Source organism: Molothrus ater, chromosome 1 (assembly GCF_012460135.2).
Source record: "Molothrus ater isolate BHLD 08-10-18 breed brown headed cowbird chromosome 1, BPBGC_Mater_1.1, whole genome shotgun sequence".
In the NCBI taxonomy this organism is placed as follows: Eukaryota; Metazoa; Chordata; class Aves; order Passeriformes; family Icteridae; genus Molothrus; species Molothrus ater.
Genome location: NC_050478.2, coordinates 109,829,085 through 109,844,589, shown reverse-complemented (window position 1 = coordinate 109,844,589; position 15,505 = coordinate 109,829,085). Strand labels below are relative to the sequence as shown.

The 15,505-nt window shown below is 37.2% G+C and overlaps 1 protein-coding gene across 1 annotated transcript in view; it reads left to right on the top strand.

Moving 5' to 3' along the window:
- Positions 1–14,696, top strand: part of LOC118701761 (ras-related protein Rab-10-like) — a 32,422-nt gene extending 17,726 nt beyond the window's left edge. Inside the window, exons 4-6 of the mRNA XM_036406628.1 lie at positions 210–299; positions 5,076–5,177; positions 14,320–14,696. Coding sequence (XP_036262521.1) covers positions 210–299; positions 5,076–5,177; positions 14,320–14,394 — 267 coding nt within the window. The 3' untranslated portion in view covers positions 14,395–14,696. The remainder of the gene's footprint in view (positions 1–209; positions 300–5,075; positions 5,178–14,319) is intronic.
- The last annotated feature ends 809 nt before the right edge of the window (positions 14,697–15,505 follow it).

Sequence of the window (15,505 nt, the reverse complement as noted above, 5' to 3'; positions counted from 1 at the left end):
AGCTTTTTTCTGCTCTTTCCATCCTTGCTGTTTTCCTCCAAATCCCAGTAACTGGTGGAAAATATTTGCACATATGAAGGTCATGAGAGAATTTAGCCTTTACTTTCAAGGAAATGGAGTGCTGAAGGTTAGTGTGAGCTTAAGGTGAAGGGGTTTTTTTTGTTTGCTTTTTTCTTCCTTGACATTTATTAATGCTGGTTCTCTTTTAGAAAGCAGGTGATGAAGTGGACGTAATACTGTTGGGCAACAAGTGTGATAAGGAGTCAGAGCGGGTAGTTCCAAAACAGAAAGGAGAAAAGGTATCTTTAGTACTTTCTTTGGGTCCTCCTGAGTTTATTAGTGTGTGACTGAGCTGTTAAACTGAAAATGATAAAAAGCTCCTGAATTCCAAAAGTTCTATTAGGACTTGGCTCTAGAAGAACAGTTGTGAAGTTCTAGAGTGCTAGAAATACATTAAGTAATCCCTTGCTGATGTCATCAGAATACCAATTTCTCTTTTAAAGGTTAAAATGTACTTTAAAAGTTTTAGATGTTACAACAGAAATCTTGTATAGACTGCATTTTCAGAGCACTGTTGTAATGTAGATTATTAAAATGAAATACATTCTGCATACTTTTTCTGATACCACCCATCAGTGAAAGAACTATTCTGGCAGCCTGTGCAAGGTGATCTGCATTGTCTCCTAAATAGCCTTGAATAAGACTGGACAAATACTGAACATCCAGCTCCCCAAAACTGTGTATGTGACATATAGTTGACTCAACTGCAGTAGAGTTTCTAGCTGCTGATCATGGGTGGGGGAAGAACTTACTAAGTGGGGAGTGCTGGTCTAAAGGGAATGGCAAAAGTCTTTCACTGAGTGCCAGTTAGGAAATTCAGAAGCCATGCTATGACAGAAGAAACTAGGATAATAATTAAATATTGCAGGACAGCGTGTCCTATATACCAGTAAATTTTGCTACTGCAAACTGTATGCATCTGTTCTCTGGAACTTGGAATTAGCCCTCCTGTTATGCTTTCAGGCATGGTGAGTCAAGCAGGATGTCTCATGTTTGAAGAAAAACACACAGATAGCTTTTTGCCAATTATATAATCCCAGATTAGGAAACTTTAAAAAAATAACATCAGCTTTTGGACAACATTACACTCCTGAGAGTTCATAGTTCACATGCAAGATGCTGTCAGTGTTAATGTACCATATCTGTGTACAAGGAATAAGGTTACTGAAAAATACATGTTGTAGTCTCACACAAAGCATGCACTGTCAGAAACCCAGAGTCACTGGATGCATGTGCACCAGAGGGCAGTAGTAGGGTTTTGCTTAGGGTATTAACCATGACACTTTCTGACTTCTGGGTCCTTAACCTTGCAACCAAAATTCCTCTTGATGTAGTATTTTTTTTTCAGAAAGAAATCATTACCTCCTCCTCAGTGAGTCTGCTTTCTAGATTTCGCCTGTGTTTTGAGAAAAGGCAACTCTTCTGTTATACTACTTCTTCTTTTAATATGATTTACAAGTGCTAAAGGATCTGACTGAATGTGCTGGAGAAAGATTCTGTTAGCAGAGAGAGAGAGAGAGAGACAGTAATTGTCCTCTTACTCTAAAGAAGAAAATATCCTAATTAAGAGGGGAAACAGTTTAATTCCAACTTTGACAAATAATGATTTGTAGTTACATATTCATATTACCCTGATAGAATGAGCTTTAAGTGCTGTTCTGTTCAGTCTCTTGCACAGAAGAACTCTAGGTTCCCTGGGAATCTCATAATCTACATTGGCATTTCTGTAAAAATCTGTTATAACTGAGTGGCTATTGTGTATATTTCATTTCAGTTTAATGCTGAGAAATTTTTTTGTTGCTTCTTTTTGCACAAAATCATGTAATAATTCATTTTGTACAAACGTATGTAATTGTGATCACTCAGAAATTGAGATACTTTATTTTAACACTATGAAGTATATTTTTCTTGTATTAATTGCTTCTTATTCACTTAGATAAAAGTTCTAACTCAACCTTCTTGGGCTCCTCTGTTCAGCCCCCAATATGATTATCATTTTCATTGAAAGATAAAAATGCTGAAGGTTATATGACCTGGTAGAATGTGGCTGGTTTTCTCCTATCCAATCTTTCTAACAGAAGAAGCCAAGTAAAATCCTCTTTCTTTTTTTTTGCTTTTGCTGTCTTCATAGCTGAACCTGATTTATAGTTTCAAGGCTATAAATCAGGTTCGGCTATCAGATAGATATCACAGATCTCTCTGATTCAGCACTAAGAAATCACACCAGCACTTTGCTAGGAAGTAGTATTAGCATTACTTATTTTATTGTTGTTGGTAAGATACAAGCTTATTTCAAGACAAGTTCTCCAAACTGTTATCAAGGATATTATAAAATATCATTTCTCAGTAGCATAATTCCCACAGGTTTGTAAATGTATTTAGGTATTTTATTTATGGATCTATTCAAGATGCTCCCAAAGGGAAAAAAAAAAGTAGTTATTTGAATACACTTTTCTATGGTCTTTCAGAGAGGGAGTAGCCAAATACATGTTCATACTTTCAACTGCTTTACCACTGGACCAGTGGGGGTTTTTGCGCTGAGCTACACTTTTGGAGGACTTGCTTGCCACAAAGTTCAGCAGTATGCAGGATGAAGTTAAAAGATACATACATTAATCCTCTGTGACCAATATTGTGTGCATATAGAGAAAATGGGGGTGCATTGGTAGGTGTAGTGGGCAGTGTAGTAACATGATACAGAGAAGGGTCAAGGTTTTTTATTTGATTTGATTTGATTTTTCTTTTCTTTAGTCTTCACAAATAGAGCTTGCTCCCAGACCTCTGCAGGTCCCTTCTTGGTTTGGGAAGGAGCAGGTCAGCCAGCAGTGTGAAAGCTTTGGATTAGAAATTGCTTAGGAAAGTTGATGTGCCCATAGACATGAGGAAGTTCTCCCAATTGCGCTGAAAGAGCTGATCATTGTGATTTGAGCCACTGTCAGTCAACTTTGAAAAATCATGGTGGTTAGAAGAGATCCCTTTTGTTGCCATGATGTGTCTTTTAAAAAAGGCAAGGAAGAAGGTTCCAGGAACTATAGGCAGTCAGCCTTGCCTCAGTCACATTGTTTGGCATCTTCATTGGTGATTTGGCTGATGATAGAAGGAGATTTGCATGTGACATGAGATTAAGGGGTGTGACTGGCACACCACATGGGAGAACACCAGTTCTGTGGGACCTTGATAAACTTGGGAACTGGGCCAGCGGAAACATCGTGAAGTTCATGAAGTGCAAAGATTTGCACCTGTGATGGAATAATCCAAGGCATGAGTCACTGCCCTGCCACAAAAGTCTGATGAGTTACAATGAACACCAGCTTGAACATAAGTCAGCAGTCTTCCCTGATGGCTTTAAAGGTGTTGGGCTACATTAGAAGGATGATGGATGGTGGATCTGGGGAAATTATTATCCCCCTTACTTAGTGCTGACAAGGCCACATGGAATATTGTGTCCAGCTTTGGCTCTCCCATTTCAAGAAGGGTGTTGAGAAACTGCAGCTGGTCCAGCAGACAGGTATAAAGGTGATTGGTGTCTAGAACTAGTATTCCATGAGGAGAGGGAGGTGGGTAAAGAGCAGGCTAAGGAGCAGTCTGCTGCAACTGAAGAAGCACTAAAGGAATGACAGAAATAGACTCTTCTCTGTACAGACAGACAATAAACAGATGGGGAGCAGACACAGGTCCTGGCTTGGGAGGTTCAGGTTGGAGTTGACGAGAACCAGTTGCACTAAAACGTTGATGTAGGCATTGAAGAGGGTCCCATAAAAGCTACAGAATCTCCATCATTGGTGGATTTCAAGACTTCTGTAGGAAAAGCCATGGCTGACCCAGTATTGTGTGGGCAGTAGCCTCATTTCAAGTGGCGTTGTCTTTCCAAATTATTTCTGCAATTCCATGATTTAAAGGGTTGGTATGTGTTCATCAAAGTTTGTAAATAGGTAACTTCTAGGAACCTGTTACATGATACAAGGAAGGAAAAGGGCATTTAATAGTAGTTTCTGTGTACTTTATAATCAGTGACCCAGTAGTTCTCTCTACTTTATTAGCCCAGTATTCTTTTATTGCTTGTCTTTTTCTTTATGAACCCTTATGCATCATTGTTTTGTACTGGCAATAGTTGAATGATCTTAACTTTCTGTAACAAGTTGCTGCAGTACCGAAAACAGTTCACAGCAGTCCAGTGAGTTTCAGAATCCCTTATGAAGTTATGAAGTGGTCTCTGTCTAATGAACCAGTTAGATCTCATCTTTATTTTCAGAACTACAATTTCTTGTAGCATTTTGGAAAAGGAACCATTTTACTTACTTTGGGTTTTTTTACCTTAAGTGTAATCTTTATTATATTTTGACTAAAACTCTGGAGTCTGATTATTGTATATAAATTGTGTTGAGGTTCTTTTATTCATGCCAACATAACTCAAAGCTATCTGTAATGGAAATACACTGGAAATAAGACAACAGGAGTAAATTAAAGAAAACCAACCAAGTCTATGCTGCCCATCTAAGTATTTTCTCTCTTTGCCTTTTACCATAATATCATTTTACATGCATATGTTTTATTTGCTTGTCTGTTATCTCTGTGCTTTTCTCTGTCTAGCATAAGGGAACATCTCTTTTTTGTATTTCATCCTGCCACTTTTTTTCAACAGTTCTTGTCATATTTTTATCTGCCGGCACTCCATTAGTTTCCTCTAAATAATTGCTTAGGAGACAGTTAATTTTCCAAATAAATCAAAACACTGAGAACAGACCCACTGGATTTTATTCTTGTTATTTGCAAGTAAAGATTGGTTTAAAAAGCTGTTTTGAAAACACACAAATTTTAGAAGAATGTTTTAAAAGGTACCAGAAATTTATAAACTGAGGATCAATATAGAGTACTTTACTGAGCAGTCATGTACTTAATTAGGGTTTTTATGGAGTGTTAGCAGTCAGAACACCTTCATATTGCTTGCTACTAGTATTAGGAACTGTTTTTTTTCCTGAAGAATGTTCATCCCATTTCCTGCATTTGTTTTTCAGCTTGCTTGGGAATACGGAATGCCATTTTTTGAGACCAGTGCTAAAGAAAACGTGAACATCGAGGATGCATTCTCAGTCTTGACTAAGGAAATCCTGGAAAAGGTAGGCTTCTTTTCCAAGGAGAAAGAAGATGGGAGATTTTTCTTGACAGATTGGGTAAACAAGGTTGTAACTACAGAATAGATTAAGCAAAGCACAGCTGATGCTGTTTTTGCATTCTGGAGTTAGTACTTTGGGGGGATCCTGTAACTGCAGGCATACAGAGGAGGAACATGGGGGAGAAGAATCATGGGAGAACAGAAAAATAAAAAGGTGAGCAGGTACAATACAGTTCAGAGAGAAAGTGAAAATTCAGGAAGACTGCATTTGTGGCTTTATTTCCCATACTCTCCTTTAAGGGTGAGGTTAAAAGCTCCCAAGTAGTTCCACTTCTGTGCCAGGAAGATTCCTTTTTCCTCTATGTTTCTGCAGAGTGTGCACACAGTGAAGATGCCGCATGATGATGAAATCAGTGGAGCTTTTATGTTCAGCAATCAAATGTTTTATCCAAGGTTCATAGCTGTTTGTTTGGTTGATTTACACTAGTGCTTTTGAAGTCAGGGCCTAAAGATTTGAGTTAATTAGTGGTAGAATCAATATTGTATCTGTCAGAATCAGCATCTCTCTAACTTGAGTGTGTTGGCTTAAAGGCCCTTACTCCTCAAAGTTGCAATTCTTTTGTAGGACTGAATTATTGTTCATTAGCTCTGAAAATATTTTGCATTGCAATTTATTTTTAGGCAGCAGAATACTATTTTAGACTTTAATAGATGTTCTTCATGCAATGTATTATCACTGCCATTCATCACCAATATTAGTTGTACAAAACTAACCTTCCACTCCAAATACTCTTCAAATCATAATAAAGATAAATGAGCAAAATTACTGACAAAGTCACAAGTAGCAGTGTTTTGATTAAGTAGCCATAGGGGTTGGTCAGGGGATGGTGCTTCTAAATTGGGGTCTTGTCATGCTACATATTAACACAAGTTGTAGTTGGTTATTTTGGGGCAGGAAAAAAAAAAAGGCAAAAAAAAATTTTGGTTACTTTGACATAAAAGTGAAGCTCAGCAACTGAACAGTCAAATATTGTTTAGAACAGGAGGATAATGGCAGACCCTTGAGTTACTGAGCTTGTTGGAAAAAAGTCTCAAGTAAAATAACTGATTTTGTTGTAAATGAAAAAGACAATGTCTACTGTAAATAGAGAATATATTGTTAGTATGAAACATGAAAACTACAAAACAATAGCTCTGATCATAACTGCTGCAAAGACAAATATGTGTGAAGTGAGCATTTCTGCAGAATGTGTTTGGATGATATCTAAGAGAATTCTCTGCACATGCAGAAATGATGTTTGGGTATTTTTCACATTAAGATTGCCTACACTTACTTTACGGTAAGTGAAACTTCAGTATTGCTACTCACCTTCATGAAAATTCATGGAGTTTGTAGTGTGGACGTGGCAAAAAAATTCAGGCCACGTTGAACATGTTACACTACTGCTTGGTTTTAATTAGAACTGCTTTGAACAGTTGTATGCTCTGCATGTATGTGTGTTTGGAAAGTGTGCCCATGAGAATTTGTCATATTTGTCTGTAGTAACATTTCACCTTAGCTAAAAATATTTGGAATCCTGATGCGGTATCGTGTACCATTACTTTGGTGTATAATTTGCCATTTTTAGTAAAATGCATTTGTTGATTTAAACAAGAACCCCTTTAGCCCAATTGGTTTTACCACTGGCCTGATAAGAAAGAGTTTGCTAGGAAAAAAAAATTCTACTGTACAGTTTCATCATGGTTTTCAGGTTCGACAAAATAATTTGCCTGTTCACAAAACTGTGAAATCTGAATGTACTACTTGAATTTTAACTTCCTCTAACTGATGAAATTTTGGAGAATGGAAAATGCAGTAGCAAGTGTGACTAGTAGCTGTGAAAAATTACATGATAGATGCCAGTCTGAGATAATTTCAGTCATACATCCATTTGGTAGTGGTGAAATACGTATTTGCTGGTTGTAAAAAGGAGATACAGCTTTGCACAGTATTTTGGCCCAAGGCACTTATGCCTGGGGATATCAGGCCTCCCTGCCCTCTGCAATGGACCATCTGTCCCAGACTGATGAGATGCTTCCGTGGAAGCACATCATTGCTTTCCCAGTCCCACAGAAGAAAGGAAATCCCTAGGACAGTCTATTATGGCCACACTTTTGGGAAGTGCGTGAAGCCTACTCAGAGATAAGATAAATAAGCAGGGTAGGCTCGCAGGCAGTAGACCATTCTCAGATGCATTGCTGTAGACTGTATTAATCTGAGGAAATCTAGGACTTTTTATGTACATTCTTGCTTGCCATCTACTGTGGGCATGTCCTTAGTAACTTCATTTACACAAAGCACTCCTGTAGATGGGGAAGATTGATGTCCAGAGTTATAGAGCTCATACAGAAGTACTAAACTTCTTGACTCTTTCAAAATTTAGAAAAGGTGATGGTTCAGTGGTGGGTTGGGGAAAAAAACCATATTAAAAGTTTCATATTAAAGACATTTAAACAACACAAAACAAAAAAGCACAAGTGTTTCAGTGTATTGTCACTATTTTGTACTGCATTTTCCCATCTTTTTTGCAGTTTGTCTTGTAGTGGGCTTAAGGGGGAGAGAAGACTTCTATATCCCAGTGATCTGGATAACTAAAGTGCTGCTTGACCTTTTAGATACTTCTCATCTCAGCTATTCTATGGTGGGTCTTGGTCCTGCAGCTCTAATTTACATGGGCAGTCTCATGAAAACCATCAGATTTTTTTTTGAGGGTTTTTTTTTGCTTACATTGGTAACAACTAAGGAGTCACGCCATATTTCTGAGAACTCACAATTTTCAAACCAATCAGTTAATAATAACTGAATGCAGAGGAGTTTTAACTTCCTCTGACTGATGAGTTTTTGGAGAAGGGCAATAATAACCAATTTGATGGTATTGAAAGGCTGCTGTGGAAATAAATGTTAATGACATAGATTATTCCAGGAGTTTGCTTAGGCATGTATAAATAACAGTATTTTATTTATTCACAAGTCTCATGAATCTCAGATATGCCTAAACCTGTTCATTAATAGATGACAGCTGTTCTTTGACAATGCTTCTGGTTGCCAGTGAACTATTTGAACTTGTGAGTCAGTCCTCTAAAAACAACCAAAACCAAAAAAATACCACCCAGAATGCAGTTAGCATTTGCCCTTTTGTGTTCTTTGGTTTCGTGCCTGGCAAGCAGTAGTGTTCTCAAGTAGGTTTTCAAAAAAATATTACAAGCCTTTGTATATGTCCTTTTGGGTGTGATTGTTGGTATTTTTCTAAACTAGGATCGGGAGAGAGCTCCATTAAAAAAACAAAAAGAAGAATGGAGTTGTCACCTTTTTCTGAAAACTGCAATAAAACTAACCAAAACTTATATTCTGCCTACCTCCCAAGAGTGATTGACTACTAAGACTATTTTAATCATATTAAATAAACACGTATCTCCTGAGTAGAGAGCAGTGAAAATCCATTTAAGACCTTGCCCTGTGCTGTTGAGAGTAACATTTAATGTTTAACAGCTGGATGTCATTTGAGATGAACATTCAGAAGTAGCAGGCCTCAATTTTGCCCTTCCTTCATTTCTTTACACTTCTTTCCTATGGCAACAAGATTGTTGTGATTATACTGTGTTTTCTATTCCTTTGCTCTTAAAGTACCTTTGGAACTTCTTAGCTGATTTTAAACAAATTTGACAGATCAAACTAAAAGATAATTAAGTTCCTGAGTAGTTCCTTGAAAATAAGGTGAGAGGCAAAGTACTCTGCAGAAGGAAAGTCTCCAGCATTAGTTCATAGAATATTAGAGACCACTATACAGAGAGACTGAAAAATGATTCAACCAGCTACTCCAGCTGGAACTTGCATCACAGATATCAAATTTAATTCACTTCAAGACCTAAATCCATAGGAAATCGGATTTCATTATTGCTGAGGTTCATGGAATTGTTAGTTTGTCTAAAAGATCCCTGCGTCTCCAGCAGTGCATACTCGGTGTTTCTTTATTACTCTTAGTCATGCATGGAGCCCCAGGCTTTATTTGCCCTTTATTTATCTTGTACTGACCACAGAATAATAATTCCTTCGAGAGGTTTTTCATAATGCTTGTACTGCTGTACTTTTTATCCATTTTAGATTTTTATCTCCTTAACTTTCTTAGTAACATTAGGTATATTCAACATTGCACATGTGGGAACAGAGGTACAGAGATTAAAGCAAAGAGGATAAATGGTACCAACCCACTTAGTGCTGGTGCAATGTAAGGCAAAATTTAACTACGCTATCTTATTTAATTTTTTTAAAGTCTGTTCTGGACATTGAATGAGCCAGATATTTTTCTGGAAACAGTAGCATATAATTAGGCCATGTAAATCAAAACTTAATCACATCATCTGTGTATGGGGATGAGACTCATCTTAGCATGCAATCTTAGCCAGCTAAAATTTGCATGACTGGTCTGGTTGTCTGGAATCATCTCTATTCAATGGAAAGAGATGAGTCTTTAGGATAAAATTGTGTTTTGGAGGTGCCTTTCTCCCTCCATTGATTATGGAGGCCTCCATATATCAGCCTGTATGGTTTCATATGATTCAAATTAAATAAATTAAACTCCAGGAACAGAAAAAAAGAAAGTTACAGACTTGGCTTACTTCTGGCATTTGCCTCTGTGGGATATTGACTTTGAAGATATATTGCTCTCTTAAACAGAGTTTTTATCATGCAACTATATTAAATATCACCTAGATGATCTGTAGGGTTGAGAAACCTCGCAGGAGATCCACACCTGTTTTCTCAAGTTTGTGAAAAACTAATTGCAGGACAACATTGTTACAGTCTCAATGGTAGTAACAGGAGAGGGAGATAGAGCCCCAGGTTTGCCAGTGGGTTAGATGTTTCAGACATGGTGGAATAGCAGGCTTTGGGAGCAAGACCTTCATCAGCATTCCTTGAAGAATGTAGTCAGCAGTTAGATCCTGCTGTGCCAGATCTCATATCCTCCTGTCCTGCTCCTGTACCTGTTCCCACAGTGATTGATTGCCTTCCCTGCTAATATATCCCTAGCCCTTGCTTAGTACTGCTTGTGCCATGTCCAGCCTATTGTGATTGTGAGACTACTCTCTTGTATTTTGAACAGGTAATTTGAATTCCCGAATATAGGGGAAATACATAAAAAGTGTTGGGACTATTAATAACTGAGCTCTCTCTAATGGCAGGTCAGGCACTGAAGTCACATGGGACTTAATTTCATGAAGTTCTCTGCCAGTCTTTGTCAACTATCACCATTAAATATAAACAAAATTATTGCAGTAATTAAGTAGGATCATTTTTTAATAAGAGTAAAAATCCTCAAATTTAAAGAAGTTATAAATAATAGTAACCTCAATTCCAGTCTCTTCTGTTTTTCTCCAAAGCTTCTAATTTTTCAGCCAGCACTCTAGGTCTGACTTTGACTGGGAACATGATATGGATAAAGTAAAATCCTGTCACTCTTTCAAACCCACAGTGAGCCCCACCTTCAAAATAACTTAACCAGTATCAAAATACCAAAAACTGGTGCTAGAGAAGGTGGATCCACCATTAACCTGAGTAGGTTTTCAGCAAGGAATGTGCAGCTGAGATTAATGAAGATTTATATATTTACTCCATTAGAAAGCTTTCAGAGAGGTTGTTGGGGTTTTTTCATTACATTTTCCTTTGTATTCTACCCTAGTTTTCTTGCCTTGATTAAAAAAAAAAAAAAAGGTGACTGAGCCATCTCATCACAATTCCTGTGTCTAGGTATCTATTGCATGCCAGTGATACAAATTCTGCTTAGAAGTGGGCAGGAGAGACAGCCAGAAGGGGAGTTTTAAGCAGGAAGTTTAAAACTGGCTTGCAGAGATGCCTGCCAGTTAGGTGAGACATGTCTGCTGCACTATTTAACAGGAAAAACTAGTATTTAATAGCAGGAAATTTCAACATCTTACTGAAATCACTGCAGGGTACAGAGGCATCTGTGTCCGTGGCGGTATTTTCAAAACCTCACTTTGCCCAAGATACTGAAGTGGAAACTCCAGCTTCTTGGTACCATTTTGGTTCTTCTCACCTTTTCAGTTTTTGGCTGTTTGTTGGCTGACTTGTGGAGCAGTGAGTTCCAAGCAGCTGAGCAGAAATGTGAGCTGGAAGTGTTGGTGTTCATGGAGCCCTGGAGGAGGAATGCTGCCCGCCTTGTTCTCACAGGTGGGAGATTTGCATACCTCCCTGCTGTAATTTCGGGAGAGGGGGTGCCCCACCTCTCCCAAGGCTTGGCTGAGGCTGAGCACTACGTGGGATTGCCCAAATCTGATCGTGGCTTCAATGCTTTATGCAGGACTTGATGTATCTCTTTAGATTATGAACGTGCACTTTTTAAATATGTGTGCAGCACATTTGCTTAAATGGATCCCAGACCCTTATTTGCTTCACAAAGGCCCTATATGGAACAGTCTTACAAACTGAAGTGATTAATAGTCCTCAACTTTTAAATTAATTTTAAAATGACTGTTCTTTATTTGTGGAGTGGTGGTTCTTGTCTGTCTGTCCTGGCTAGTTTGTAGATGAACTAACAAATAATGATTTTAGAGATTGTAAGAACTGTTTCATTATCAAATATGTTTCATCATTCTTAATCACTTAACAGTAGTGAGGATCCTTGCCAAGGATATATGAAGAGCTTACTTACCATCTAAAAGTACTATTGAGTAGTAAAATGCTAAGGATGCAAATTAGTATCCTTAGTGTTTAAGGAAATGTAAGTTTCTCCCCTTTGACTGGAAGTTTGGTCTTGAAGTACAATCTGCAACATCTTCAAATTACCTGCTGTTTCCTCTAAGTAAGTGAAACTTGAATTTTGAAACTTACACATAGAAAGTCACAGGGTAATTCAAATGGGGATTTTTCTAGAGCTCTTTTACTACCTAAACTGATTGTTTTCTCCAGAAAAAGCATGGGTGAAACAAAACCTATTTAGTTGATGTTCACAACAATCAATGCTCAGTGTTATTTCTTGGTCTCAATTGAGTGAAATTAAATTTCTTACTGTACCATTGTCTTCCAAAGCTTTTATTTTCCTCTCAGAATCTTATCTCTAAACCAGAGTGGTATCTTATTTTTTGAGATGACAAGGTTATGTTTGTGTAATTTTGAATCTGCCTTGCTCCCTTTTTTAAAAAGATTTTCATAAAAAATTATTTTACAAAAATGTACTGTCTATGCTTGCAGACTACCAAATACTGTCTCTGCCTAGCAGAAATCATAATAGCCACACCTGTGTAAAAAGTTAAAACTAATCAGAAGCTATAAAGCTGCATGTTGGTATTTCTAGGAATTCTCAAGGGTAATAAAAATGCTATGCCTTTTGGTCCTTCCCACTCAAAAAATAAATTTTAAAAAAGCCAAAAAAACCCAAATCAGACAAACAACCCCAAGTAAAAGTGCACCTGCTGTATTTCTTCCTTATGTGGAGAATTCATTATGACAAGAAATTTCTAAAATCAGTAAGCAACAGTCTTCAGATATTCTAGTCAGACCATATTTGCTAATAATTTTGTTTATGACAGCTTCAGCATCCATCCTGGGGATTAGACACCACAATACATTTCCTGCCCTCTGCTCCTTCCTCTATCCATCACTTTTGATCCCTTCCCAGATGTTCAATGTTCTCCCCCCAGCACTATGCACTGTGGAAGCCTCCCTGGGTCCCTGCAGCCTCAGGGAGGAATGAGCTCAGCCACTCTTTGTGGGGACAGCTCTGGCACAGCGAGGCCAACACTCTGTAAGAGCTGGAACTATGGCTACAGAAGGAAAAAGGAACCCAATTCCATGCATCTTCTCCAGAATTTTAAGAAGTGATGAATATTCTTAGCCAAAGAGGCATAAAGCTTATTTGTAGCATGGGGGAGACTTTATATTTTACCCTGATTCTGATGCAGCTGAGTAATTTTCGGTGAAGCTTTCTGGATGTAGTCAATGTTCAACTACCCTGTGACTTTCTATGTGTAAGTTTTCAATTCTGAATCATGATTAGTACTGTACTACATTATGCCCTTTTTTCCCTTCTTCCTTTCTTTTTCTCCTGTGCTTTGGATTTCATTCATTCAGCTTAGATTGTTGGAAGCTTTCTTTATTGTCAGACATGGTTGTTTATGGCTGTTGGGTTTGGGTTGAGAGAGGAATGTGGTGAATCCAGAGGTTGTACTTATTTCTCTGTGAACCTGCCAAGACACGGCAGCAGAGTGGCAGGTAGAAAAGTTGGGGCTTTCATTTTCCTGGGCATGTGACAATATCCTGTGTGTCTTTGTGCCCTAGTTCAGGGTTCAGTGTTCATAGTTTCAGAGAACAAGATTGCAACATGTTCTGCATTGCACAACTGGGTTTGATTGTTTCTCTGGTCAACATTAATTATCTAGTTCAGTTCATTGCTGAAAGGAAGAGTCCTGGTTTTGATGATTTTCATTTTTGTTACAATCTGCTTTTGCAATCAGTACATAAATGTTTTACAAGGGTGGAGTGCTATTTTGATAGTTTATCATGATAAAGACTGAGCTGTTTCCATTTGGGGGTATTCCTGGTTATTAAATAGAGGCAAGAAAACAGAATTTTAGTGAATTTCACAAAACAAGTTAACATTCTTTATAATAGTTAATAGCCTGTGCATTTTCTTTAGTGAGTACTAATATTCTGTATTACCTGTTCCTTCCAACTGGACTTTTCCAACCCATGCTCAATACTTCAAAGATAATGGTACTTAACTGAAAATTAGCTAAAATTTGTAGTCAACAGAAGAACCTGTACTTATAGAACAGTTCATGTGAGTAAAGATTTACAGGATTGGCACGTATGGTTTGTAGTGACTCCTCAAAAGACATTTTCTGTTCCCTTCAGATTTAGGAGAGGTGTTTGAGGCAGCTAAAGAATGTAAAGATGCCAAATGGGACTTGCGTAGGCATCAGTTTCCATCTAATTTATTAGAAAACTTGAATAATTTAATTAAATATTCAAAGGAAAAACATATCCAGTGACTGCACCAAATATTTTACATTAAAGTATGTGAAAAAGCAAACTTTTCGACTGTTATGTTCTAGTTATCTTAATGAAGTGTTTGCTTTTGTTTGTTTTTCAGAAATCCGGTGTATTACATGACTTAGACGTTGTATCTCTAAATGAAACTAAGAAGAGAACCTGCTGTGCATTCTAAAATACTGTTTCTTATTCCGTTTTCTCTTCAGGAAATATCAAGTGTTACAAAGGAACATATAAGATTTTAAAAGTGAGCCTGTAATCCAAAAATACAGTGTTTAAGCATTACACAGACATTGTCACCAAATTTTTTTATATGTTTATATTATATTTTCATATTTTTAATGTGAAGATAAAACAGCTATCTGATTTAGGAATTATTGGGTGCTTCACAGGGTGACAGTGCTTGAATGTAAATGTTTGCAGAAATGAAGTCTAAGTGTACTAATTTTCTGTTATTAAAAAAACGCCCTTCACTTTTTTTGTGTGTTATTTATACCAGATTTGCAATACAATGAACATTGACATCATCACACAAGCAACTTTCTGATATATGAAATCATATAACATCTCTTTCAGTACCTGATATTTACTGCAATCCCTTAAGACAAGTCTCAGAGAATTTTTGGCTTGGTTTCTTTTATACTAATTTCAGACACATACATGATACTTCAATACCCTTGAATAGGGACTCTGCAAAGGTGATGTCTGAAAGAAAGGGATATACCATATAAAGATTGGTGTCATAGAATGGTTTGGGTTGGAAGAGAGCTTGAAGATCATCTAGTTCCAGCCTCCCTGATATGGACAGGGACACCTTCCACTAGAGTATGTTGCTGGACCTTCCTAAGAATTCTGAAAGCATAGAATAACAGAATACATCCAGCATCAAGTAATAATAATAATGTTTCTGTTATTTAAATTTCATAATTCCTTAAAATAATTTACATGTTAGCAGCACACCTGCATTTTCAAATGTTCTTTTTGTCACAAATGATCACAATGAAAGGCTTTCTTTGATATTGTGTTTATTGTATTTATGTTGTTTTCTCAAAGTGTAAATAGAGGAGGTATCTGATTCTGCTCACGTAGATTTGTTTTATACAGACTTGTAATATTTTTAAAATCTGTGGAGAATATCTTATCTAATTTTAAACAAGGGCAGAATCAGGATGCTGGTTACTTTTTCTTTAATCAAAAGCAAAGCAAGCACAACTCAAACCTGCAAGATAAGCAAAAAGCAAACATAGGTTAAGAAATCTAAAGAATTGTGGCGACTATACTGTCTT